The 26,633-nt window shown below is 44.4% G+C and overlaps 1 protein-coding gene across 7 annotated transcripts in view; it reads right to left on the minus strand.

The window, feature by feature from the left end:
* Window positions 1-26,633, minus strand: part of UBE4B (ubiquitination factor E4B) — a 73,548-nt gene that overhangs the window by 2,915 nt on the left and 44,000 nt on the right. For all 7 annotated transcript variants that reach the window (XM_081870767.1, XM_081870766.1, XM_081870765.1 and 4 more), the window contains 17 exons: window positions 22,981-23,064; window positions 19,186-19,242; window positions 18,904-19,020; window positions 17,791-17,889; window positions 15,835-15,948; window positions 12,087-12,285; window positions 10,662-10,800; window positions 9,254-9,353; window positions 8,340-8,467; window positions 7,464-7,562; window positions 6,686-6,921; window positions 6,242-6,368; window positions 5,464-5,608; window positions 4,523-4,657; window positions 3,082-3,273; window positions 634-808; window positions 38-184 (listed from right to left, as the gene is read on the minus strand). In XM_081870767.1, coding sequence (XP_081726893.1) covers window positions 38-184; window positions 634-808; window positions 3,082-3,273; window positions 4,523-4,657; window positions 5,464-5,608; window positions 6,242-6,368; window positions 6,686-6,921; window positions 7,464-7,562; window positions 8,340-8,467; window positions 9,254-9,353; window positions 10,662-10,800; window positions 12,087-12,285; window positions 15,835-15,948; window positions 17,791-17,889; window positions 18,904-19,020; window positions 19,186-19,242; window positions 22,981-23,064 — 2,293 coding nt within the window. The remainder of the gene's footprint in view (window positions 1-37; window positions 185-633; window positions 809-3,081; window positions 3,274-4,522; window positions 4,658-5,463; window positions 5,609-6,241; window positions 6,369-6,685; window positions 6,922-7,463; window positions 7,563-8,339; window positions 8,468-9,253; window positions 9,354-10,661; window positions 10,801-12,086; window positions 12,286-15,834; window positions 15,949-17,790; window positions 17,890-18,903; window positions 19,021-19,185; window positions 19,243-22,980; window positions 23,065-26,633) is intronic.

Below are 26,633 nucleotides of genomic sequence, written 5' to 3' on the forward strand. Positions count from 1 at the left end.
CTCTATTTTGCTTAGGTCACAACACAAGTTTCTCTACCTGGTTCCAGCATGTTTTCCGTTAGTGTTTGCCGATTGAATGGATCTGTGGAGGAATTCAAAAGGTGCCGGAGGATGATAGATCTATCCATGATGGTCCCAGATGGCAACCTGACAGGGTCACTCATCAATGTATCCATGAGTGGATCTGGAAGGAAAGGTTTCAAGATCATCAAAACTTTAAACTTCAGACTCACTTGCAAATATTCCTAGAGAACTGAAGGCTAGAGAGGTGTTTTTCTTAAGAACAACCTCACACTGACAGAGGTCTCATTGGTGCACCTTGAGTGCATCTATACAATTTCCTAAAAAGGAAGAAAAAGAAAAAGGCATCTGGAAAAAGCTAAACCGGTGTGCTCTTCTGCACTAGTTCAGTATAAAATTTATTTATTTCTTAAGGGTTGCATCCAATTAAGTCACATTCAGAGGAGACTCACTGAAATTAACCAAAGTTAGTCGTGGCCACTACCTTCAATGGGTCTACTCTAAGTAGAAGTAGCATTGGAAACAATCCTAAAATGTTAGCCCCTCTTTCGATTTTAGCCCCACTGATGATTCCTGGGTGAAGCTGCAGTATCTCCACAAAAATCTACTTGCCTCTAAACTCGTCAGGAGCGTCACTGTAGTCAATTTCAGCTCGGGCATTCTTGGCAACGATTTCTTCCACCTTTTCGGCTAGCAGCTTGAATTTTTCTATTGCTATTGTCGACTTGATTCCAGCTTTCCTCATCTTTGAAATGACCTCCTCAAATAGCTCCTTGCTGTAGGACCTCTGCAAAGACAGAAAGCACCACAATGATCGCATGCGCTACCAAGACCTGACAAAGCCATAAGCTCAGCGGCAGAGCGCTTGCTGAGCAAGCAGAAGGTCCCAGGCTCAATCCCCAGTACCCTCATATAGGCCCTTAGCTGGAAACCTTAGAGAGCTGTTGCCAGTCTGTGTAGATGCAAGGCTGAGCTAGATGGACCAAATGGGCTGACTCTGTATACAGCAGCTTGAAGACCTTACTTCTGTTTTAGGGGAAGGATCATCTGCTTGTATGCAGAAGGCCCCAGGAGTCAAGGGAGCCAATACTGAACTTAAAGAACCAATGGTCTGGTTCAGTATAAGGCAGCTCATCTATGTTTCTAAGCAGTTGGCTGTTCTGTGTTTAAAGCACTGCTGCAGGAACAGGGCACAGCAAGTCAGAGAGAAATAGCCAAGAGTTAAGTCCTTTCCCTACAGCTTTTCACCACCTCCCAGCTGAGCGTTAGTGACACGGGGAACCTATGCAAAATGGAATAAAACCACTTCCGGGCTGTTCATTCTGGTTTAGGGTATTATGGTGCACTGAAGCCGCTTCCTTCAACCCATGGGAATTTTTAAATTCAGCCACCACCTACTCTTTCAAATATATATTCACAGGGATAAGGACTAGAAATGTGGTATCTCTTTTTAAATGAAAGTTGAGATCCTGAGGAATCTGCATTCCATACTCAGAAACAAGTTCTTTGCTTGCTTTGCACTTCAGCAGAATCACAGCACACACAACGCTGTCTGTTCTCCTCTCCATCCGCCCCTCTCTCAACATACTTTTAGTACTAGATACCAGGTAATTAATGGAAATGGAAATCTCTGCTGTGAAGCTTTCTTGAGGCACCTGTTTACACAATGTGGGGAGACGGGATGTGCAGCTAAACAGACTGTTTGGTCTCACACAGATGGCAATCCCGACATTCCTAAAATTAACACACGGTCCAAAGCGTGAGAAAGGCTATCTGCTCCTGCAATAGATAGGTTGTGTGCACTTCCATGGGCAGCAATCAAGTGGCAGACTCTGCTGGCATGTAATCAGAAAGTCTTCTCCCTCCCTCCTCGCCATGTCAACTCCAAAAAGCCTGCAGTAAGGAGTCACAGCAAGCAAGAGCCGGCACCTGCTGGGAGCTTGCCAGTGCGATGCAGTATCACTGCAGGATGGGCAGCGCTCCGATTCCAAGGCAGTATGGTTGCCAGATAAATATCAAATCAGCCAGCGGGAGTGGGGAGGGGAAAGCAGCTGAGAGACTGTTGTAGCCAAAATATCAAGCAACAAAACCACGTGCAAGGAAACTCAAGTTCTGGAGCAAGAAATCGTACGTACACACACACACACACACACTTCAGTTACTAGGGATGGAAATCAGACTTTCCCCATCAGGTAGGTGCCCTCAGACAGGGTTGCACAGCTTGCTCTGAACAAGCAGAGCATTAAAGAAGTCAACCTGTGGCGGCATGACTTAGCAACATCGGTTTGTTCTTTCTCGAGGACTTTCTTTCAAATCAGCTCCACCACATCAAGCTGCTTCAGACATCTGATACAGATTTATCTGCAGTGCAGTGATCAACACACGATGTGCCCACTCCTTCCTCGACACCAACCCAGCAGGGGGGGAAACTCTATGCCTATATGGCACAGTGCCCAGCACACTCTTCTGGGCTTCATAAATTGCATGGAATTTTACAAATTGAAAGAAGAATTCAGCAAATGCTCAACTTCAGAATGGAGTAATTTTCTTCAAATCACATTTTTTTGGGGGGTGGGGGTGGAATCCAACTGTCACAAAATAACTGAAGACTAGCAGAGCATTCACCTTTTTGCCCAGGATTCTCGCCCTTTGAATATGCTATACAGCTGTTTAAATTACCAAAGTTTTCCCCAAAAGGCAAGCCTATTAGGGAAACGCCTAAAAATCTTTGCCAATGTATTCATGTATCCTTACTCAAATATGCATGCACACATGAGAGGTTAAGCAACGGCCATCCCAAACTGGAAAAAACAAAAAAAAATGGGCCAATATCCAACTGCTATGGAGATGGCAAAGGGAACTACGCAAGCCCTGGGGAACCTGTGGCCCTTTCAGCTTTTGTTGAGAGTCCAGTTCCCATCAGCTCCAGCTAGTTAATGGTCAGGGATGATGGGAGTTGTCATCCAAGAACATCTGGAGGGCCACAGCTTCCCTATCCCTAAATACCCATTTCTTCCCTAACCTTCTGAACACCTTTCTTTCCTGGACTCCCCCACTCACCTGGTCATCAGCTATTGCTTTTGCAAAGCGAGCGCAATCTAGCTGCAGGTAGATGTCCGTCAGTTGGTCCAAAAGCTTCTTTGGTTCAAAGCCATACTTCTCGGGGTTCTCGACTTTCAGGTCGCGGCACTTGGGGCCACACAGCTGCTGAAGGTTGAAGTTCAGCATTGCAGCCAATCGCGGCCCAAGCTCCTGGAAATGCCACAGCAGAAAGTATTATCACTGGAGAGGAATTCTTGAATCCCCATAAATGCCGAATGCTTAATAATAATAACGCATCCACAGGCATTTTGTTGGCCACTGTGAGAACAGGATGCTGGACTAGATGGGCCAATGGCCTGATCCAACAGGTTTGTCCCATGTTCTGCAACTGTGTTAATTTCCCCAATGCAGCTTTGTCCATCCCCACCATTTTCTACATCAAAACCTGTTTACTTTGTCCCAATGGGAACCAAGCCTGCTTCCTGGATTCTGTTTTTCTTGGTCACACCCTTGTAGCATGGCAGAAGGTTGCCAACTGCCTTCAGCAGTTAGGAATCTGGATCCACATCTCATCTACTCAACAACTGCTCTTTGTACAAGAGGCACTTTTGGATTGTACGCCAGGTGGTCACTCCTGTCCCCATGGCTGCTTGCCCCCTTGCAGGCACCTACCTAGTACTTTTCAGGCTGTCCCTGGCTTGATGGCAAAGGCTTCTAGCACCATGTGGACACCCGAGAGGCCACTAACTCAAGGGTAGCCAATGTGGTGCCCTCCAGAACTTTTGGACTACAACTCCCATCAGCCCCACTTGGTATGACCAGTAGCCAGGATGATAGGAATTGTAGTACAAAACCCCTCATGTTGGTTTCTTTTGCTCCAAGAAACTGTGAAGAACAAGCCTTGGTTTATTATTGTGGCTTGCCTGAAGTAAAACAAACCATGATTCCTGGTTTGGTGGCAACATTGAGCCAGGGATCGAGGTTTACTTCCTCTGTGTGCTGGTAGAGAGGAAGAAAAGGAGCCCAGATAGTTTAGGTCAGACATCCCCAAACTCAGCCCTCCAGCTGTTTTGGGACTACAGCTCCCATCATCCCTGACCACTGGTCCTGTTAGCTAGGGGTGATTGGAGCTGTAGTCCCAAAACAGCTGGAGGGCCAAGTTTGAGGATGCCTGGTTTAGGTGAACTAGACCTCTGGAGTTGTAGCCAACTGAAACTCATGGGCCTAAGTCATGCCCATTCGTTTCAATGGCCCTATCCATAACCTGCAGTTGCTGAGAGTCTCAATGATGAGAACTTTTAAATCACAGGTGAGGCTTATGGCTGCATCTACAATAACACCGACTTTGAAGAACTTTGAAGAACCGCAGAGCCAGTCATGTAAGTAAAACCTGCAAATCAAGTTGCCACCTATTTCATAATTTAAAGCGCCTCATCACAAACCCCAAGTTTATACTCACAGGTCTGAGGAAAGGCTTCTGAACTTGTTTGGTGAGGATGTGGAACATATCGACTGTTTCTGTCGCCAGGGCCAGGTAAGAGCGCGACACCCTCTCATCCTGTGCCAGCTGAGACTGCCGTGCTTGTTGCTGGTCCTAGAAGAAAAGGCGCTGCAAATCAAACTGCCTCTGCCTCAGCATCAAATAAAACAAGCAGCTGGTATATGTTATCAAATTTCCAGCCACATCTTCCAGCAGCAAGACACCCTTGCTTCATCTCATTGCTCCCACCCCCATATCACAAAGCACCAGATGCAACCAACATTAAGTTGCTATTAATTATTTTATATACTGCTTACTCGCCAAAAATGGCTTCTAAGCAGTTTACAAATATAAAATCAATAGCAAAATCCAAACAAGACACAAATTAACAATTCGAAGTGTTAAAAACACCCACAACTTTAAAATCCAATGGAGCAAGTCTGTTAAAAAACGGAACCATTAAAAGTTTAAGTTTTTTAAAAAAAACAAACATTAAGTTCAGGGGCATGCTCGCCTAAGCCCAAGATGCTTGCACATTCAAGAGCCAGCGAAACACCAATACTGATGGGGGTTATTTCAGTAGGGAGGGCATTCCACAATATGAAAAACACCAATGAAAAAGCTCACCTCTAGGAGTCAATAATAATCAGGCTATGGCAAAAATTAACAGGGTTCTATCTGCTGATATTTAATGCCCTTACGAGATAGTGGAGGAGAAGATGCTTTTTCAGATAACCTGTCCAAAGTTATGCAGGGCTTTATGTTTAAGCAGCCAGGCCTTAAAACTGGCTCAGAGCCCAGGTTGTTGAAGGCAGGTGCCAACCCTTCTTGTGATACACTGGGGCACTTACTGCATAGAAGGTGGGGTATACTAACTCAGAAAATGGCAGAGGAACCTCCAAAAGGAGACATTTGCTCACCCTGGGCAGCAAGTCCCAATGCTCTTTGTTTTTCATCTCCTCCTGCACTTCATGGATGCGTTTTAGGGACTCCAAACTCTCGTCCAGCAAGAACGTTGTGTCATTGATCAGCATATTGATGTAGCGAACAAATTGCTTCCCAGAGCTAGGAGAGATGGAAAGAGACAGAAGCAGAGAGTTCTAATGGAGAAGGGATTCCTTGGCTCCAATAGAGCAGAATGACTGAGCTGCAACCCCAGTGCTGTTATTTGGACCTGGCAGAGGTTCAAATCCCTGCTCAGCCATCTGTTACTGCTGTGCACCAGTTTCCCCACCCACAAAATGGAAATGGAACCTACCCCACAAGACTGTTGTAAGGAACACACAAGATTAAGACTAAATGCCTTTAATACAACTATTTATCTGTAATCCTGAACTGCTACCCTGCTCTTATCCAGTGCATCAAGTCAAATTAATTCCCCTTTGGGAACTGCCTTCCTGCACAGCTCTTTAAAAATGCTCTACCCAGGGGGAGGCATAAATACCAGACTGAAATGAGAGAGAAGGGAGGCACAGATTGACTGGCAGCACCTCTCCCAACATCTCAGGCAAAGGCCTTCTATATCACCGGGTACCTGATCTTTCTAAACTGGAGATGGTGGGGATTGAACCTGTGACCTTCCCCATGAAAGCAGGTGATCTCTAACCCACTGAGCTATGGTCTCACCACAAAAAATGAGGGCCAGTCCAGAAACCCTTAAGACCCAGCCGCTGCCATGCTGAAAGCCTTCTAACTTACTTGAACTCTTCCATGAAGGTGCCATGGTGAGCTATATTCTGCCAGAGGCTTTTGAAGATGGTGCTGATGTGGTAGCGGATTGTAAATTTGTCATAGAACTCGCTGGTGGCTCCAGTGTGTTCGACATCTGGGGGGGACGGAGGGAAACCATAAGTCAGACAATAAATCCACCACTTTGAAGTTAGAACGGAAGGGATGTACCCTCTCGCCTCCAGACTGGCCAGAAAATCAAGAGCTACCCCTTGCCAGTATCCAAAAAGAATATCAAATCCAGGAGAAATGGCCCCAGTCATTGGCCAGAGGTCCAAGGGATACTGAACTGTATGTAAAGACGTAGAGATCCCAACTCTATAATCAGCCAGAGTGATCAATACCACTTCACATCCCAGGGCATGGCTCTGTGTTTAAAGCTGAACACAAACTGTGAGTCAGGCAGCAGCTAACCTGTATAAAACTTCATCAGCGACGGTACAAGCAACTTGGTGGAGAGAGGATGGTTCTCAATCATCTCAAAGAATTTCTGTGTCCGTGGCTGGACAGCCGGGTTCGTCATAAACATCACCTCCACCAGCTTTGCCACCAGGTAGGGGTTCCGGATGTAGTTCTGGTTGCACAGCATCACAACAAGGAACGTCACAACGTCTTGGGTGCAAGGCTCATAAAGTACCTGAGGAGAATATCTGGCAACGGGGTGGGGTGGGGTGGGATGAAAAACGGGCAAATGAGAAAATGGTCCTGAATGGAGAAGCACAACACCAAGGTAAGAAGAAAGCTGCTGGTTCAGCCCAAAGGCCTGTCTAGTCTTGTTGCCTCAGAACATGGAAGGCTGCCTTGTAATGAGTCAGATCTTTGGTCCACTCAGCTCAATACTGTCTATGCAGACTGGCACCAGCTCTCCAGCGTTTCCGGCAAGATGTCTTCCTGCGCGCTTCTTGCAGATGCCAGGAAGTGCTCTAACACAGCCCTTCCCTTAAGACACAGGAACTTAGGAAGCTGCGTTATACAGGTTCAGACCACTGTGTCTATCTAGCTCAGTATTGTCTACACTGATTGGCAGTGGCTCTCTAGGGGCTACCAGGAGATGCCAATGGGGATCAAACCTGGGAGCTTCTACATGCTAAGCAGATGCTCCAAAGCTGAGCAAAGGCCCTTCCCGCTATTTCCATACAGTGGCCAGATGCTTCTTGGAAGCCAACAAGAACAAGGTGGCAATATTACTTACTGTACAATAAAAAATAAAAATTCCGCGACATCTTCCACATAAAACTCAGGCAACGCTGCAAACACTTTCGGGACATCAGGGTTTAAAGGCAGTTTTATGCTGTGAACACATGGATGAGAGAAAGACCATTAAGCGCCTTGGGGCAGGAATCTTTCATAAATAGCTTTCAAAACTCTGCAAAGGGTATATAACTGGCTAAGTACGCCACCGTGAACCAAAACCACATACATGGAAAGCAAATTCACAGCCATATAAATACATTTTAAGGGTCATGCAAAAAAACAAGTTAAACCCTACACTCTTTTAAAACAAAGGTATATGTATGCAATTTGTATCGGATTTCCTGTAGAGGTTTCATTTTAAGATTAAGGGAACAAATCAAACTTTCCCAACCTGGTGCCCTCCAGCTGTTTTTGGAATACAATTCCCATCAGACCCATCAATAATGGCCTGCGATCAGGGATGATGGGAGTTGTAGTTCAGAGACATCTGGAGGGTATCAGGATGAGGAAGGGTGACAAGAGAAGGTCACATTCAACTAACTTCTTGTCACACTAAAATTAATAGACAAATTAATCATGTTTATTCATTTGACTGGGCCTACTGCAAGTAGGACTAGCATTGGATAGAAATCATAGTGCCAGGATGAAGACTTCCTCCTAACTGACTTCAGGCTGCTTGGGAAGTGAGATGTTTTTAAAAACTTCCCCATAAAGCATTATCTAGGCTTTTCAAAGCTGGTAACTGAACAATGGCCTCACCTATAGGAGTCATTTTGGGGGCAGACACCTACTGTTAATTGGCAGGAGGTAGCTAGCGACTTGTCCATCACAAAAAAGCACACTGGGTGAGATGAGATCTCTAAATGCGACTCACTTGGGGTAGGCAGGGTCTAGGATCCGGAGCAAGAGCTGGATGACCATGCTGTAAAAATTCAGGCACCTTCTAAGGAAATTCTCGTCTAGGAGGCCGGCATCTGCACAGGCTTTGCACCGCACCAATTTCTGCACAGAGAAGTTGCCAGGACCCAAAAGTTAAGCAAAAGTGCCACCCTAGAAATCAAGATTTCCCACCTGCCCATGCACAAACAAAATATTGCACTCAGAACAGCGAAGCATTCAAGTTGGGAGAAGCGTACTCTGAAAGAAGAAGCAGTTCAATAAATGTTTGTTTGGGTAGGATGAACTGATTATACAGGGCACAAGAATGCAAGAGCCTGGTGGCTGGATCAGAGCAAAGGCTCATCTAGTCCAGCACCCTGGTCTTCACAGTGGACAACAAAGACGGGAGCTCACAAGCAAGGCAGAAGGGCAAGACTCTCTCCTGCTCTTGCCCCCATCCCCACCCCAGCAACTGGTATGCAGATATATGCCACTTCTGAACACAGAGGTTCTGCTTCATCATCCCTGCCTAGGGTCGCAACAATGAATTAAATAATAATAATTATGTGTTCTGTGAAGGCTTCTCATCGGCCCTGAAATCTCCTGCCTATCAGCATCATGGGATGACCCCAAGATCTAGTAGTCTGAGAGAAGGAGAAAACTCTTTCCCCAAACACTACTTTCTCCATGTGATGCGTATGTTTTCTACGCCTCTATCGCGTCTCCCTCTTACGCCTGCAATCCTATCCAAGTTTACTAGCTCATCAAACCTTCACGTAGGCAAACAGCACCCAACATACACATTCAAATTTCCGTAATCATTTGTAGTCAAGGTTGGCTCCCTAAAACCCTCAAGGCGAAGCTGGAGCAAGGGACCAACTGGCTTTTGCCCAATTGCAGCTTACAAACCTTGAGCTGTGTTTTGCAGCGCTTTAGCATTTCTCGATGCCGTGTGGCCAGAGGAGAATCCTTCCACTGAGTTTCATTATTCTTCAAGTCCTCCACGGTCCTGTAAAAGTAAACCAAACGAGAGGGAAAAAATAAAAATAAAAATTGAGCAATTGTGGCAAAGGCAGAGAGCGCAAAGCACCAGAGAGGAAGAGGTAAATGAAACAGGACACAGGAAGCTGCCTTATATCACATCAGGCCATTGGGCCATCTAGGTCAGTACTGTCTATGCCAACCAACGGTAGCACTCCAGGGTTTCAGGCAGGGGACATTCCCAGCCCTCCTTGGAGATTCCACTGGGGATAGAACCTGGGACCTTCTGCATATGAAACAGATGCTCCACCACTAAGCTATGAACGTATGAACGTAGGAAGCTGACTTATATCACACCAGACCATTGGTCCATCTAGCTCAATATTGTTGACATTAACTGGTAGTAGGGTTTCAGCGAAGGAGTCTTTGCCCATTACTACTTAGAGATGCTGGTTTGTAGTTGGCTGATGAATCTTTATTTGCTTGAACTATAGCTGGTATTATGTGTGAACCAAGCACTCTTCCTTAACTATGGTTTGTTTAACCACCCCAGAAGCTCACGAAACTATAGAGGCATGAGGGAAGAGCAGCTGGACAACAAGCCAAACCTTTGGCAAAACAAGCCATGGTTTGTTTGATCACCCATGGGACAAACCATGGCTTAGAGTTGCATTAGAACTAAGCCAGCATCCATTTCTTCCCCTACTCAGCCCCCACAACCTCCCCTCAGCTGATTGCACCCAGTCCTAGTTCCCTCCTGATACTGTGCATGCACACTACAGTAAGCATCCTCTTGCCAAGTTATGCTAGCGATTACTCAAAGCCACCTTTAGACCTCAATGAACAATGAGGCCATTGGTGGCCTGCAGAGCTTTCTGGGAACTGGCACGGCTCTCCAAGCAGACAATGCCTGCAGAGCTTGAGATCATCGGCAGAAGACAGGCTCCCTGCTTCCCACAGCCATCTGGATCTACCAAGCTAGCCGCATGATGAGCCCCCATCTGCATTCACAACCTTTCTGCCACACATCAGCCAGCTCAGAGCTCTGTGGGTAACAAAAAACTGAAGGGACTCAAAGAAGGGAGGAGAAACTGGCAGACCGTTATCAAAAGTGCTTGGGAGTATGGAGATGCCTTATTTGTTTTATTTTTGTTTACTTAATAAAATCTTTTCACTGCTTGATTGTAAAACAAAAACCCTCAAAGCAGTCTGCAGCAAAATTTAAGTAATGAGATTATCGGCAAAAACAAACTAAAGCATTCAGAAAGTAATTTAAATTGACAACAGGCTAAAAACAAGATTTAGAAAATGTCAACATTCTACATGTCTTCCTCACCTGTTGAGCTCCCGGATGGCCCTCAGTCGACGGATGTATCGACGGCAGCTTGGCAAGATAGACAGGTGATGGGCATGGAGGGTCAGGAAGAAGCACTCTGTTGGAAATTTCGGCTCAGAAAATAGGGACTGATCCCTAGCTGGGGAAAGGAGAAGGAACAGGATAGAATTGAGAAGTTAGGGTGCATTCAGACATGGGAAATATTAAGCTAAGCTTTCCTGGTTATAGTACTAGAACTTCTGTCCCAGTTTTCCAATGTTCCTTTCATGCCTGTTATGTTTTGGACTGATACACTGGCATGCTGGACTAAATTCCATTCACATCAGTGGGCATGGTGTGGCACAACAACAAATGTTGCTGGGCAATGTTGCTAAAAGGTTATGCTTTTAAAGCTGGTATCTCCCACATCCTTAAGTTATACAGTGGTACCTTGGGTTACAGACGCTTCAGGTTACAGACTGCACTAACCCTGAAGTAGTACCTCAGGTTAAGAACTTTGTTTCAGGATGAGAACAGAAATCGCACGGCGGCAGTGGGAGGCTCCATTAGCTAAAGTGGTACCTCAGGTTAAAAACAGTTTCAGGTTAAGAACAGACCTCCAGAACGAATTAAGTTCTTAACCCAAGGTACCACTGTACAGCACCTATGTATTGACTGTGTTGATGCTGACACTGCCTGGACAGCAGACAGATATAGCTGATACCAGTGCAGAAAGTGGTGATTGGGAGAACAGGGGAACCACCATGCAGCATGGAATATTCTCCCCATGTAGCAACATACAGAAATTGCCCAAAGCCATGCTGGGGAACCTGTGGCTCTTCAGATGTCATTGGGCCATGGCACCCAGCATCTCTGACTCTTGGCAATGATGGCTAGGGGGGATGAGAATTGGAGTCCGGCAACATCTGGAAGGCTGAAGGTTCCACATCCTTGTAGTAAGGAATTTTATAAATGAAGTAACCGCTATCTGCCATGACAAATGGCCTGTCTCTCATTTGCTTTGTAAAGTTTTAGCCTCCGGTGGTGGCTAATGTCCTGGATGCAACTGTTACCTATGGGTGGGGAAAAGCATGTTTCTTCTTAAACAAGTTTCTAGACCTTAAGGCTGCAAAGCTAGATATGAAAAGTGTGCATGGGACCAACACAGAGTGAAATCTCAATGCCAGGAGTCAAGCAAGATTTCCTGTGTTCTAGATAGCTCCGTCTATTCCACAGACTACTGGAAATTCAAATGGCCAATACATTAAAAACAATATTTAATTTCAAAGGTCTCACAACTCTATTTTCCTTAAAGCATAAGTGCTAGGTTACCTTGGGGCAGAACTTCAAAACACAAAGCCCAGAATAAAACAACCCACAAATTTGTTTTTGCACATCTGCCAAGGAACAAAAAGGTGGAGACAACAGCAGCCATCCGTAACTCACACAGCTCAACCATCCAGCTCCCAACATCCTCCATGTTAGCTTTCACTCGCGTCTCATCCGCTGGGAGTACAATGCGACACCGAGGATGGAAGATGTAGGAGGGGTCAACCGTCTCAAGCTTGATCTTCGTGCTCAGCTGCTGAAGCACCCACAGGAAGTTGAGCATAAAGCCGTCTGTAGAGACCAATCTGTCGTCTGTCTGCAAGTCCAGGAGAAAGGGAACAGAGTGCTATCTAAGAACTGGAACTTCAGGGAGATAGCACCGTATCTGAAGCTGGGCTCAAGGGTATCTTAAGGACAGCCTTCCCACTTGTGAACCTGTCTACGTAGATCAGGGGTGGTGGAACCCTTTTAAGTCCAAGGGCCGCATTTCCTTCTGAGCAACCTTTTTAGGGGCCACATGCTTCTGGTGCACAAGGCCAGAGACAAAAAGTGGGTGGGGCAATTAATGCAACTATTACCTTTGTACAGTAGGCAAGCTTCTACACACACTCACACATCTGTCTTTATCCTCCACCCAGGCAAGCAAGAGGCATTATCAGAGCTCAAGGATGAATTCCAGACAGGCACAAGCACTCAAGGAAGGTGTGAAGAACGGGTGGCAAAAGGCAGAGTTCTAAAGGCCAAACGAGAGGCCTGGAAGGCCACATGCAGCCCCTGGGCACAAGGCTCCCCACCTCTAATTTAGAGCATCGCCAGAGGGTTTGCTCAGAGTACAGCTGGCCGTGTGCCTTTGGAATTACCCTCCCCAGAACTGTTTGCCTAGCGCCTGCAAGAGCTCTCAGCTGCTAAGCCACAGATTTTACCTTGGCCAGGTGCCCCCTAGCTGGCCTGAAAAAAGCCACCATCTCTCCCAGCTTCATTTCCCCCGCTTGCCTATTTTATAGGCTCTCTCATATATATATATATATATATATATATATATATATATATGCTTTCGTAGATTTTCACGGGTACAGGAATGCAGGTTTTGGTGTCCTCGGGTGTCTTCCCGTGTAAAAGTTGGGGTGTCTAGGCGACGTTTCGACGAGGTCTCACTCGTCATCTTCAGGCTGGTGCTTTCGGCTTCTTGTTACTGGAACAGAGCAGGATCTCAGTGTTTGAGTTCCTATAAATACTGTAGAGGGGGTGTGGTGTATAGCCTCCAATGTTCTGGGCAGAGTGGAAGTTCCCAGGCTAGTGTGCCTTTTCTTCTTTTGTTCCTTAATTACTTGAGAGATATCTTGAGTGATTTCTTGAGTGATATCCTGAGTACCACTTAGGTGGGTCATTAGGTGTGGATTAGTTGTTAAAGTCTTTGTGTCTTGACCTCTTGAACTTTGTGAAGAGTTTTCCTGAGAAGATGGCTGTACTGTACTTAGTTGTGCTCTGGCTTGGCTTCGTGTATAGGGGCGAGCTGTGGTTTTGTGGCTTGTGTCAGCCAGATCTGTGTAGGGATTGCAGGGGGGTGCAGCATCCGGAGGTGCCACCATGGATTGGCTACTGGATGGTGTCTGTAATTCATCTGTGGAGAGGGTCTGGGTTTGGGTCTGGTGTGGTTGATTGGTGTTGGCGTTCTGTGTGCCTCTGGATCTGGTGTCAGTTTTTGTGGGGAGGGCTAATTTCCAGATGTCTGGCAAGCGGGATGTGTCGTCACGCTTGTTCATGTTGTGAGGGTGTTTCTCTATCTCGATGGCTTCCATGATTATTCTCTTGTGGTGATGTTCCGTGTTAAAGAGCAATTTGGAATCTGCAAAATTAATTTCGTGTCCTGTTTCTTTCATGTGTTGGAAAAGAGAGGAAGTTTTTTCTTCTTTTTTGACGGCATTCTTGTGTTCTGCGATACGTGCATTTATTCGTCTGTTTGTTTGTCCAATGTACGTGGCTGGGCAGACTTTGCAGGGTATTTCATTTGTGACACAAGCCACAAAACCACAGCTCGCCCCTATACACGAAGCCAAGCCAGAGCACAACTAAGTACAGTACAGCCATCTTCTCAGGAAAACTCTTCACAAAGTTCAAGAGGTCAAGACACAAAGACTTTAACAACTAATCCACACCTAATGACCCACCTAAGTGGTACTCAGGATATCACTCAAGAAATCACTCAAGATATCTCTCAAGTAATTAAGGAACAAAAGAAGAAAAGGCACACTAGCCTGGGAACTTCCACTCTGCCCAGAACATTGGAGGCTATACACCACACCCCCTCTACAGTATTTATAGGAACTCAAACACTGAGATCCTGCTCTGTTCCAGTAACAAGAAGCCGAAAGCACCAGCCTGAAGATGACGAGTGAGACCTCGTCGAAACGTCGCCTAGACACCCCAACTTTTACACGGGAAGACACCCGAGGACACCAAAACCTGCATATATATATATATATATATATATATATATATATATACACACACACACACACACACACACACACACACATATACACACACACACACACACACACACACACACACACACTGCACAATGAACTAAGTATCTAGGCAGGGAGTATTAACACATCCATAAAGCAGCAGAAAAAAGACTTGGCACCTGGACAGCGATACACAATAACCCATGGACTGAGCTACATATCAGAAAAGTCCTGTGTAAGCAAAAGGTGTTTGAAAAATGCAAGTAGAAATGGGGATTGTTTACAATTACTAGGCAAGGAATTAAACAACCTAGGCTGGAACACAATATTTTATCATCACAATCATCATCATTTTATCATCATCCTGCCCGACAGGGTCTCAAGGCGGCTTACAGCTAAAATAGAAACAGCTAAAAACATTTTTTTTGGGGGGGGGACCAACCATTAAAAAATAATTAAACACTAAACCCCCTATTTCTTGCAGAAGACAAATGCCACGTGGCACACTTAACAGTGCCTCTTTGGCTGAACATAAAGATCGGGCAGTTATATAATGTGCGGGGATTGTACTGATTTACCTGTTGAGAGGATTATAACTAGACAATGCACATGAAGTGCTTACAACACTTAAAAGCCCAAGATAAAAATATTATTCTCTTCCCAGCTCCAGCTTTTATTTATGTAAATATTCTGAAGCCACTTTTTCAGCCCTGTTTATGCCACCCCCCCAAAAAAAAACCATGGCCCTCAAGTCTAAAACTACAAGATACAATTTAGCCAGCTAGAGGCAAACAGACATTACTTTTTTATATAAACAACAACAACAGAAGTAAAGCAAAACTCAAGGAACAGCCAGCAAAAAAAGAAAAGGGGAAATGGCATGTTTAAAAACTGCTGTTTCAGTTGCAATAGCTTCTACTCTCATTTGTATTGCATATTTAAAAGCTGCAAGATTAGTGGGCATGGGGCGGGGTGCATGCAAAATTACAATTAAAATGTTATGACTTGCTGGTTATTGACTGTCAAAGCAAGTAACACTCCCACCTCCCCAAAGCGAAACAAAAGTGGCTCACTAACAGGTAGCAGAGGACATCCTGGGATGTCAGGAGGGGCAGGGCATAAGCAACAGAAACATGAGAGGAGGAAATCAAAGACTGCTGGCTGATATCCTTATGCAGAGCAGACAGACAAGCATAGTGATGCAAGGGCTGACAATATAAATCTGAGGACTAGAGGCTTGGTTGCAGGAAGGTCAATGCAGAGGGTGGGTGAGGGTGTTCATGGCAACAGAAGAGACAGCCAGGTTTATGATTTCAAGTTGATCAAAGGGGGAGAGGGACACAATAAATGTGCTAACAGGCTTTCACGACCAATCTGGATTGCGGGCACAACTTCACCTGCATCTGGGCCTTCTTCATGTTGGCGTTGACCATGGCTGCCATGTAGCTGAGAGCTGCCTCTCGGGTTTCTCCGTTGAGTAACACACTATGCAGGATCTTAAACAGCTCTTGCTGAAGATTTTTACAAAAGGAAAGTCAGAAAAAAGTTAACTGAGCAACTGCAGCTTTCACTGAGAAACAGCTGTGTAGCACAGCCTTGGTGGCAGTCTCTGGATGTCTTGGGCTCCCATCAGCCCCAGCCAGCATGGCTAGCGGTCAGGGATGATGGGTTTGTAGTCCCAAAAACACCAGGTGGGCAGAGAAAGGTCACATTCACACCATACATTTAAAGCTCTATGATACCACTTTAAACAGCTGTGGCTTCCTCCAAAAGAATTTTGGGAGCTGTAGTCTGTTAAGGGTGCTAAAGAGCTACAATTCCTACAATGGCTTAACAGTCAATGCCTCTTCACAGCGAATTCTGTGAACTGTAGCTCTATCAGGGCAAGAGGGGTCTCCTAAGAACTCTCAGAACCCTTAACAAACTACAGCTCCCGTAATTCTTTGGGGTGGCGGCCAAGTGGTATCCTAGTGCTTTAAAAGTATGGTGTTAATGTGGCCAGGGTCTTAGCATAGTTGGAAACTTCAGTTACACAGCAGCTGTAGTCTCTATTCCCCTAATGCTTCTGGATTTTAAGATGACCTCGCAAATATTGATCAAAAGTAAGGCTTGTATCCAACTCAGAGCAGACCCATTTAAATAAATGGGCATAGGTTAGTTTTGTCCTTCAGTGGGTCTGCTCTGAGTATGGCTAGAACTCGATTCAACCCTAAAGCTACAACTTTTAAATAATCAGTTAAAAGTAATTAAAAATATTTTAAGTGACTATACTTAGGCCCATAATTAATCAGGCAACACATTTAAAAATGCGAAGTTTTTTAAAAAATAAAATAAAATAAATATGCAGATAGCAGCAGTCATCTGAGAAGATGAATTCCCCCTTCGCTCTCAGGCACAGGAAATAACACCTGTTGTAGCAGGAACCATCTAAGCACCAAAAGCGATATTCAGCAAAGTTTTACTCAGAGTTGATTCACTGAAATCAAGGGACCTAACTGGGTCATGTTTATTCATTTCATTAGGTCTGCTCTGAGTCAAATGTAGCTGAATACCACTCCAAGGATTGTGACCAGCTTTTTATTATTCTACTGATTTGTTTCATAAAATTTATATACCTCTTGATTTAGGTTGTGTGTTTTTTTTACAAAAAAAAAGTTTAAATAATAAAATCAGTGCTTTTTTTCTGGGAGGACGCAGGGGTACGCACACATACCCCTAAACATTTTGTAAATCTTTGTACTTTTGTCCATTTACTGTATGTATTTTTCCTGATTTGAACTATAAAATGGTAATTTTCTTGAGTCAAAAATGAGAGTACCCCTAAACATTTTTTTAGGAAAAAAAACATTGGATAAAATTATCATAAATTTATCATAAGAATTAACAACAACATTTGAAAAGTTAAAATAAGAATAAACTAAGAACAGATTAAAACTTGCAATGACTTGGTACCTCGGAAGTCGAACGGAATCTGTTCCGGAAGTCTGTTTGACTTCAAAAACATTCGGAAACCGAGACACGGCTTTGCAAACCAGAATGTTCGCAAACCGGAACATTCACTTCCAGGTTTGCAGCATTCCGGAGCCGAAACGTTCAACCTGCAAGGTGTTTGGGATCCAATGTACAACTGTAGCAGAGTACGCTTGATTTTAAGCAGGCGCCAAAAAGAGTACAGTAAAGGCACCTGCTTGATGTCAAGGGTAGACTCACTGGGATGAATAGGACCTAGGTTAGTCATGTCCATTCATTTCAGTGAGTCTGCTCTGAGTATGGTTGATGCTGACTGAGAGGCTTAGCAAAAACATGTTCTAAAACAAGATAAAAAGCAGCCAATTCCTCTTCAGCACACCTACCCTTGCGGATTCCAGGTAATGCTGCAAAGACTGGCTAACCACCCTGGTGTTTTCGAGGGTAATGGCAGGTCCAGAGAAATATTTTTCGACCACTCTAGGCTGCAAGGAGGAAAGAAAAAAAAAGTCAATGAACAACACAGGTATGTTTTATTTAAAGTACATGTAAAGACCATGTTTATGGGCAGAATCAATTTCAAGGCAGCTTATGATATAGAAATGCAATAAATAATTAATGATATAGGTAAAGGTAAAGGGACCCCTGACCATTAGGTCCAGTCGTGGCCGACTCTGGGGTTGCGGCGGTCATCTCGCTTTATAGGCCGAGGGAGCCGGTGTACAGCTTCTGGGTCATGTGGCCAGCATGACTAAGCCGCTTCTGGAGAACCAGAGCAGCGCACGGAAACGCCGTTTACCTTCCCACCAGAGCGGTACCTATTTATCTACTTGCACTTTGACGTGCTTTTGAACTGCTAGGTTGGCAGGAGCAGGGACCGAGCAACGGGAGCTCACCCCGTCACGGGGATTCGAACCGCCGACCTTCTGATCAGCAAGTCCTAGGCTCTGTGGTTTAACCCACAGCGCCACCCGCGTCCCAAATTAATGATATACAGCATACTTAATAGCGGTTAAAATTAGACTAACACCCAACAAGCCCAGAATTAAGTAAACTAAAAACAATGATTTGCATCTAATGCTAGTCCTACTCTGAGCAGATCTTCTGAAATGAATGAACATAACTAGCTTAGGTCCATTAATTCCAATGAGTTTATGTAGGACTTAGTTGGATACAACTCTATCACTCTTGCCATAAAGCCAAAAAACACAAACTGGAGCAATGGCCAGTGAGAACCAAGACGTTTAAAGGTCTCTCCTGAATGCTTGTAGTGATAAGGCTTGGTGAACTCCCAATGGAAACATATTCCAGAGGTGTGGGGCCAGTACAAAAAAGGCCTTGTCCTGCATGCCTGCTGACTTAACAGCCCTCTGCAGTGGGTGCATAAGAGGTTGCAAAAGGAGGGAGAATCTTTTAAGGTAGACCACAGCAGACTAGACAAAACTTATTTGCTGTAGCAGAAGATCTTTTTGCTTTGGTCTCATTCGCTCATCACTTACATCATCTTCAGCAAAGACAGAGAGACTGAAGAAAGCCCCGAGGTAAGAGAGTCTTTGCAGTTCCCGACCTGTCCCGGGGCTCAGAGACTTCGGCAGCCACAAAGGCAAAGACACAACCTGTGGGTACAAGAGGGTGACAGGGAAATGACTGGCACGTGGGTTGGAAGGTTGTAAATTGCTCTGCTGCCTGACTGATCGCCCCTTGATAGAATCTGATGGATGCTGAGCACTGGAAACCAGCATTAACTCAAAAGCAATTGTAAGAACAGGTTTTCCACTTACCAAACTGCACACGGGGTGAGATTTCCCAAACTTGATTTCACATAGTTCACCTAAAGCCTAAAAACAGAAACAAAAATAAATGAGAGAAACAAAATGATCCAAGGACATTTCTACACAGGTTCTTTGGCTGACTAATGGGGGGAAAGAACCATATGTTGGATGGAGGGCTCTTAAAAGAGTTGCATCTTAAGAAGGAGTCTTTCTTTGGACTCTTCCAGCGGCTAGCTTGTTATGACAGCTATACGTGACCTCCTGGTTCAAAATACCAGCTGCCACAACCTTAGGAGAAGGGCTCTAGTCTTCATGCCCCTGTGAGTGGGCTTTCCAAGAAGCACCTGGCTAGCCACAGAGGGAAATAGGATGATGGTCTGGATGGCTTGAGAGCTTAACCTGGGGAGTATGTGCTTGGGAGTATGTGCAGTCATGTCTCAGAAGTTATCAGAGGTAAATCAACAGCTCCTATGGCCTATAAGCAGTGTGAATACTCTGGATTGGCTAGTCCTAGTATATTTATGCTGGGGACCTGACCTCCCACTCAGCATAAGAATGTAAGAAGAGCCTGCTGGATCAGGCCAATGGCCCATCTAGCCCAGCATGCTGTTCTCACAGTGGCCACCCAGATGTCTGTAGGAAATCTACAAGCAGGGCCCGAGCAAAAGAGCACTTCCCCTTCCTGTGGCTTCCAGCGATTGGTATTCAGATGCATTACTGCCTCTTGGCCATGAAGGGAGAGCAGAGCCATCATAGCAGGACATCCTGAGAACTGCAGATTTTCCAACTCAAATAACAGATTTTCCAACAACAAATAACACACAAGCTCCAGGTCTAGATTTCTGAGCCAGGCCATAACAGTTTTCCTCCCCAATTTAAGTTGGAAGCAAGTTCTTACAAGCAAGTTCTTACAGCCTGCCAACTCTATAACAGGAGTGGGGAACCTGTGCCCCCGCCAACTCCCAAGAGCTTCAGGTAGCACAGCCTACAGTCAGAGATGATACGAGTTATATGGCTAACCTGATCCAAAACACTCACCCACCCCACTCACACATGAAAACAAAGACCACCACAGCCAACCACAAATGAATAACCACACCCTAGGACAACCCCAACTTCTCTCACCACCAAAAGAACACAAGGGAACAGCAAAGAACCTGCACAAGCAACGCTGACACCAAACCCTACATATAGTAAGTAAAAAAGAAACATCACCCCCCGACCCCACCCCCACCCATCTCCCCCCATTTCCCCCTTTTCTTCCTAATGTCTCAACAAATGAAACTGATTTGTAAAAATGTTACATGGGGAAAAAATACGAGAGAAGAGACATTGCACACACTTTTGTAAATCAAGAAAATCTTTAATAATAATAAAAAAGAGATGATATGAGTTGAAGTTCAGGAACATCGAGAGGGGCACAGGCCTTGCCTTTATTTAATAGCTTTTTAGTCTGCCCTTGAAAACAAAAATCCTCCCTCTGGTCAGCTTACACAACATCGCTCAATGAAAACACAAGTAGCAAGGAGGAGAAAAGCCAGTGCACCAAGCCAACCAGATCAATTAAGGGCTAATTGTTCTTTAAAAGGTTTGGGGTGATAACCTGGCAGAGAAGAAGTTTAACGCTCTCAGGCCTGTATCTCTGGGAGAGAGCCTTGCACAGGCAGAGGGGACATCACCAGCAAGGTGCTGTCTGCCCCTCGCCACTCCTAATGCAATGGACGCAACACACACACACTTACACTTCAGCATAAGGGACAAAAATGCATTCCATTTATCCACATCTCTCCCATCCAGGGCAAAATCTCTACCAAATTCAACTTATGGTTCATCTCCCTTTTGCTCATAAGAAGTTAAAATGGGCACCGCAGGGAGAGGACACATTGCATTTCTCCAGCCAGCAGGTCAAGTTCTTCCCATCTCTGCTGCCTAGCCAAGTGGCTGGCAAACTCCAAAACGACCAGGCAAGGGTTAAGCAGCGCTTGGGGAAAATAGATCTATTGTCCTCAGTGCACCAAGGGCCTCTTTTGTCTTGCAATTTGAGAGCAGAAAGTCGTTGGATGATGTTGAGAACCCAAGACAAAAAGAACTTTCATCTACATCCTCCCAGTGGGTTGGGCAGGCAGGACAGAATGAAATTGAAGGAAATTCAGAAGGACAATGTGCCACACATCCTGGATGTGTTATAGGACAACATATACCGTATTTTTCGCCCTATAAGACGCACCAGACCACAAGACGCACCTAGTTTTTGGAGGAGGAAAACAAGAAAAAAAAATATTCTGAATCTCAGAAGCCAGAACAGCAAGAGGGATCGCTGCGCAGTGAAAGCAGCAGTCCCTCTTGCTGTTCTGGCTTCTGGGATAGCTGCGCAGCCTGCATTCGCTCCATAAGACCCACACACATTTCCCCTTACTTTTTAGGAGGGAAAAAGTGAGTCTTATAGAGCAAAAAATACGGTATACTCCTTTTGGTTAACTCTCTCCAGCACTATCATTCCAAAGACATGAGGTTAGGGAATATTATAACTGCTGCCACTGTCACTACTTGTGGATACAGGCAGCCCCCCTCCCCGATTTACGCGGGGGTTCCGAGGCACCGTGCACATCAGAAAGATCATGTAGAATTGAAACCCACTGAAAAAGCCTGCAAACACCCCGTTCCACCCTTTTAGTGGCATTTCTAGGACATCTTTATGACGTTTCCGGGTTTGTTGCAATGCATGTTGGCTCTCTCCATTAATTTCAATGAGTCTACTCCTGGGTGAGACTAACCCTGATCTAGAGTCTTGTTATTTAATAAGCAAATAATAAAATCCATAGTGTTAGCTGCTATGCTATACCACCTCTTGCGTATATACACACACAGTGGCTTATTCAAAATCGAAATGCTAATTTAAATAAAATGCTGGCTTAAAAATCAAACACGACAAGATCCGCAATAGAAATAGGAGCAGTTTCAACACTAGTAGCAGAGACATAAAATCAAAACTATGGGAAAGTCTGAATAAAATTGAATTCAAAAACGTCTGAATTAAATCGAAATCTCTGGCTGCCTAAATGCATCCATGCCAGACACATTGTCCAAATCAAGCCATGTTGCACAAGAGTGGAGCAAACAGACACAGCAATCACAGAGGGATCTTTTCTCTTTTTTAATCAAGAGTCTGCTCGGCTTGAAAGAGTCCCTGCTGCTCTCTGCAGGGACATTTCAGTTCTACTCCAAACAAAGCCTCTCTCCCATAAAGCAAACGGCCTGATTCCTATGCTAATCACACCCTACTAAACTTCCAGGTTCTCACTGAGCTGGTACACCTGTGGCAGAGATGCACTGCTTTCAGACTGCAGGTGGGGATTGAATGATTCAGTGCTCCTACCAGGGTGGGGGCAGGAATACAAGTGAAGGGCTATGCTAGATCTTTATTCTTTGCATGCTGGTTCTCCATGTGCTGTACTTACGGAGGAACAGTCTATCATGTGATATCCCTCCCCATCCCTCCAACACTGCAGTATGAAGTGATGTGGCCCAGTCACAGGCTGACCACCTCCATGAGAGATAGGTGGGCAAGATACAGCCCTTGACCAAATTTCATATGGGTAGCAAAAAGAGAAGAAAAGGAGAGCGGCCAAAAATAGCCCCACCCACAAAAAACAGCCCCCTACAGAATGCAACCCTGGAGAGGAAAATCATTATCAACATCAACAACATTGTTCATTGTCAGGAGAAATTGTCTATCTACCTGGTGCAGACTACCAGCAGATGGGAAGATTATGTACAGGGAGAAAACTGAGGAAGGCTACTCACCATTAGGGGGTATTTAAAATTGTCACTATCAAGGGAACACTCTTTCGAAGCAACAGCCAGGCCTTGTAAAATGGGGATAAATATCTGTTCAGAGAAGAAGGAAAAGGGAGAAAGAGAATCATGACTCTTGTACTTTCTACTTTAGCAGGCAAGGCTAATCTGTATTATTGTGTATTATGACATTTATCAAGTATGACGATGATGATTTAAATTTATATACCACCATAGTTCTCAGGGTGGTTCACAATATAATGACTTTGCATCGCTTATTATCATTAACTTTAAATGGATGACTATTTAAGTTATGTATTGTATGAGTATTATGTTAGGCTATGTATGTTTATTACATTCTATGCTGTAACCGGTCCTGGGTCTTTTGACAAAGAGCTGCATATAAATTTCAACAAAATAAAAATGAGTAATCAAGCCCGGTTTCCATGCAGCCCCTGAGTATGTATCAACTAGCTAGAACCAGGCTTACAGCATCATCATCATCATCATCATTATTATTATTATTATTACCACTATCATTATAATCATCATTGTATTTGCAGATTTAGTGATAACATTATTATACTGCAAACCAACTGAGATGTTTTACTGCAGTCAAGCAGTCTATACAGTCTGTCAACTAAATAACAGGCCACCAGGGGCCACCAGGTGGCGTGTTGGAAGATGGCCGACAATAACATCTCTCTGACCCATACGAGGTAATTAAGGGGCTGCTATGGGAAGTATGCAGCCTTCCCACCCCCCCAGGAGGTGGGGGGGCCCTGTCTTGCCAGCGGTGTTCACAATGCACCCCCTGATCCGAGAGATGGGGGTGCCGAACACTTGGCATGAGCCCTCGGTGAAGTCAGATCTTCCTGACGCCGATTCCAATTAGCGCGTGCTGGTTGTTCAGCTCGGAATTATAATTGGAAACATACGATTGGAAATGAAGCTGAAGCACATACATCAAGTAATGTTCGAGAGATAAGACTGCTGATTAATGGATCTCTGTGACCGGGAGTGACGGATGGATAAGTAAATCTTCTGATGAATCACCACTAGGAGACTGTATGTTTGGAACGGGGGGGGGGGGGTTTGGAGGAAAAAACTTTTTTTCTTTGCACGATGTGATATTAATAACCCTTCACCCCAGAAAGAAATAAGATCGTTGCGTTTTTACTAATCATAAGCAGGATTTTAAGAACTGTGTGGGATGGATTACAACAGGAGAGAAGACTGGTGAGAAAGAGGAAAATTTTTATGACGCAGTTGAAAAATGGCGTCTCGCCAAGACAGGCTTGCCGGAGAAAGAAGAACAGGGGGAGGAGAATCAGGATAGTTCGAAAGAGAAGGAGTGTTGGAATGCAAGTTTGACCTGACAGAGCCCCCTGATTTATTTGATTTATTTGGCTAGCCTGAGAAAAAATAAAGGACAGACCAAAGATTAACTTTGTTTATGGAAGCGTTGAACAGAGGCTGTCCCTGAGCGATATGGTCTTTGAAGAGTACAAAACCCACACAGAGACACCAGTTTTCAATCTGCTTGTGAGAATCATCAGAGATCGCAAAGAAAGGAATATATGATAACAACAAGATGAGAAAGAAAGTAATAAAGGACTATCCGGATCGAACTGGATAGAACTGTCTAATTAAAGCAGTAAAATAAGTGATGCCTGGAGTTATCCGGAATTTTGGACTCGTGCGGAGCTTGATGTATGGGTACCCTCAACAAAATTTAAAATTTGGCTGTATAATTTGGAACTAATGTGATTTGAATAATGTGATGTGATTGGCCTGTTAATAAAAATTATTTTTTAAAAAACAAACTAAATAACAGGCCACCATTTCAACACAAGTTTTCAGGGCAGTGAACGCTTAACTAAAAAAGAAAACAAGCAATAAAACTATAAAACAACAATATATATCTCGAGGACTTCCGGGTTGGCGCCATCGCCGAATGGCGGACTCCCTCCGAGCTCCGGAGGGAGCCTGCTCGGCAGGGGCTGGGTCCTACCGCGCCGGCGACACGGGGACCCTTAAAAACCATGGGCGCTGAAACCCATGGACATGGTGACTCGGCTGGCACCTTTTGAGCCCCCCCCGACCCGCGAAGGAGCCTTTTTAAAGGCTACGGAACGGGTGACGGGGGGGGTGCTTTGAGTCCTCCGCTTCCCCTGCCGAGCGAAGCCGCATGCCATTCGACGGAGAGCGCTGACTTCTTCTATTGGAAATTTGGACTTAAAAGCATAACCCGTGAGTAATCGGAACTTGGATTAAAAAAGGCGAGAAATTTTTAAAGAATTTGGAACGAGCGGGGGAGGCGTAAAAAGGAAGTCAGCCCCCCCCCCGTTGTAGAGGAGCTAAAGTAAAGGACTTAACATCTAAGATTGAGCGCAACCTTATTTTGATAAAGTTATGAAATTTCGCGATGGAAAATTATAAGATTGAGCTGGAGGAGAAAAGTGGAATTTAATCAAAAAGCAACCCCCCCCCCCCCCGGAACCTGGGAGCGTTTTAGTTAGAGCGCCGGGAGAAGACAAGGAGAGGTTTTGACAGCTGTCAAAGAGCTGTCAAAGCAGAAGAACAAAAATGAGAACTTTGTTACGAGGACTTTGCCGGTTATATTTGTTACAAATTGGATACAAAATGTTTAAAACAAGGAATAATAAGTTACTTTGACTGGTGGATGTGATCTGGAAGGGAACTGAGTTACTACAATCCACCTAGAGGAGCCGAGGGATATTACAAGTTGTTGGCATCGAATTTGACAGAACTTTTTATCTCCTGGGAAACTGCAGAAATGGAACACTATTTTGGCTACAGAGGGTTACCCACTAAAGTAGACAATAGACTTATTTATTGAAAAATGGAAGGGACTTGGCATCATGTTTCGTTCCTGAATAACAGAGCCTCTGCAGCGGAATTTAGAAGCTTTTGGAATTAGAACATTTGTGCAGGAAAACAGGAAAAGAAAGAGGAGAAAGATTAACAAGAACAACAAGAATAATAAGAATTGGACAAAGTTGGAAGTGGGAGCATTTGGGACATCCAGATTTGAAAGGTTTAAGAAATAAAATTGGAGTTTTTACTCCCAAGTATATAAAAATCTGGATGGAAAAAATGGGCCTTTTTGAGATAGACTCCTTCCAAGATTGGACATTTAAAATTAAAAAAGACTGGTAAAGGACTATGGTTTAAATAAATGTGGGAGCTCCAGGAAGACATCAGATGTTGATTAATATGGGGAACGCAACCAGGAAAAGGGGGAGGGAAATTTGGAATCCAAAGGGTGTAAAATCATATTTTATTTTATTATATTTTAATTTACTATGTATATTAAAGGGGGGAACGCGCGGAAGGGAATAGGTCGATCTTAGGAGATGGGAAAATATTTTTAAATTGGGTTAATGATAATAAGGTTAAAATTTGGGATAATAAATTGCTGATTTTATTTGTAAGAATTGGAATATAAGAGGGGGAGGGAAGGGGAAGTCCTGGAAAGATGCTATGGAAAATAAGATTTTAAATTTGGATGTTTTGTTTTTTTATATTGTTATAATTGGAAACTCTTAATAAATATTATTAAAAAATATATATAAAACAACAATATCTCAAGAACAGTCAACAGCAGAATATAGTCACAAAACTATCAACAGCAAAAT

The sequence above is a fragment of the Podarcis erhardii genome (genome assembly GCF_964252035.2).
Source record: "Podarcis erhardii genome assembly, chromosome: 7".
Lineage (NCBI taxonomy): Eukaryota > Metazoa > Chordata > Lepidosauria > Squamata > Lacertidae > Podarcis > Podarcis erhardii.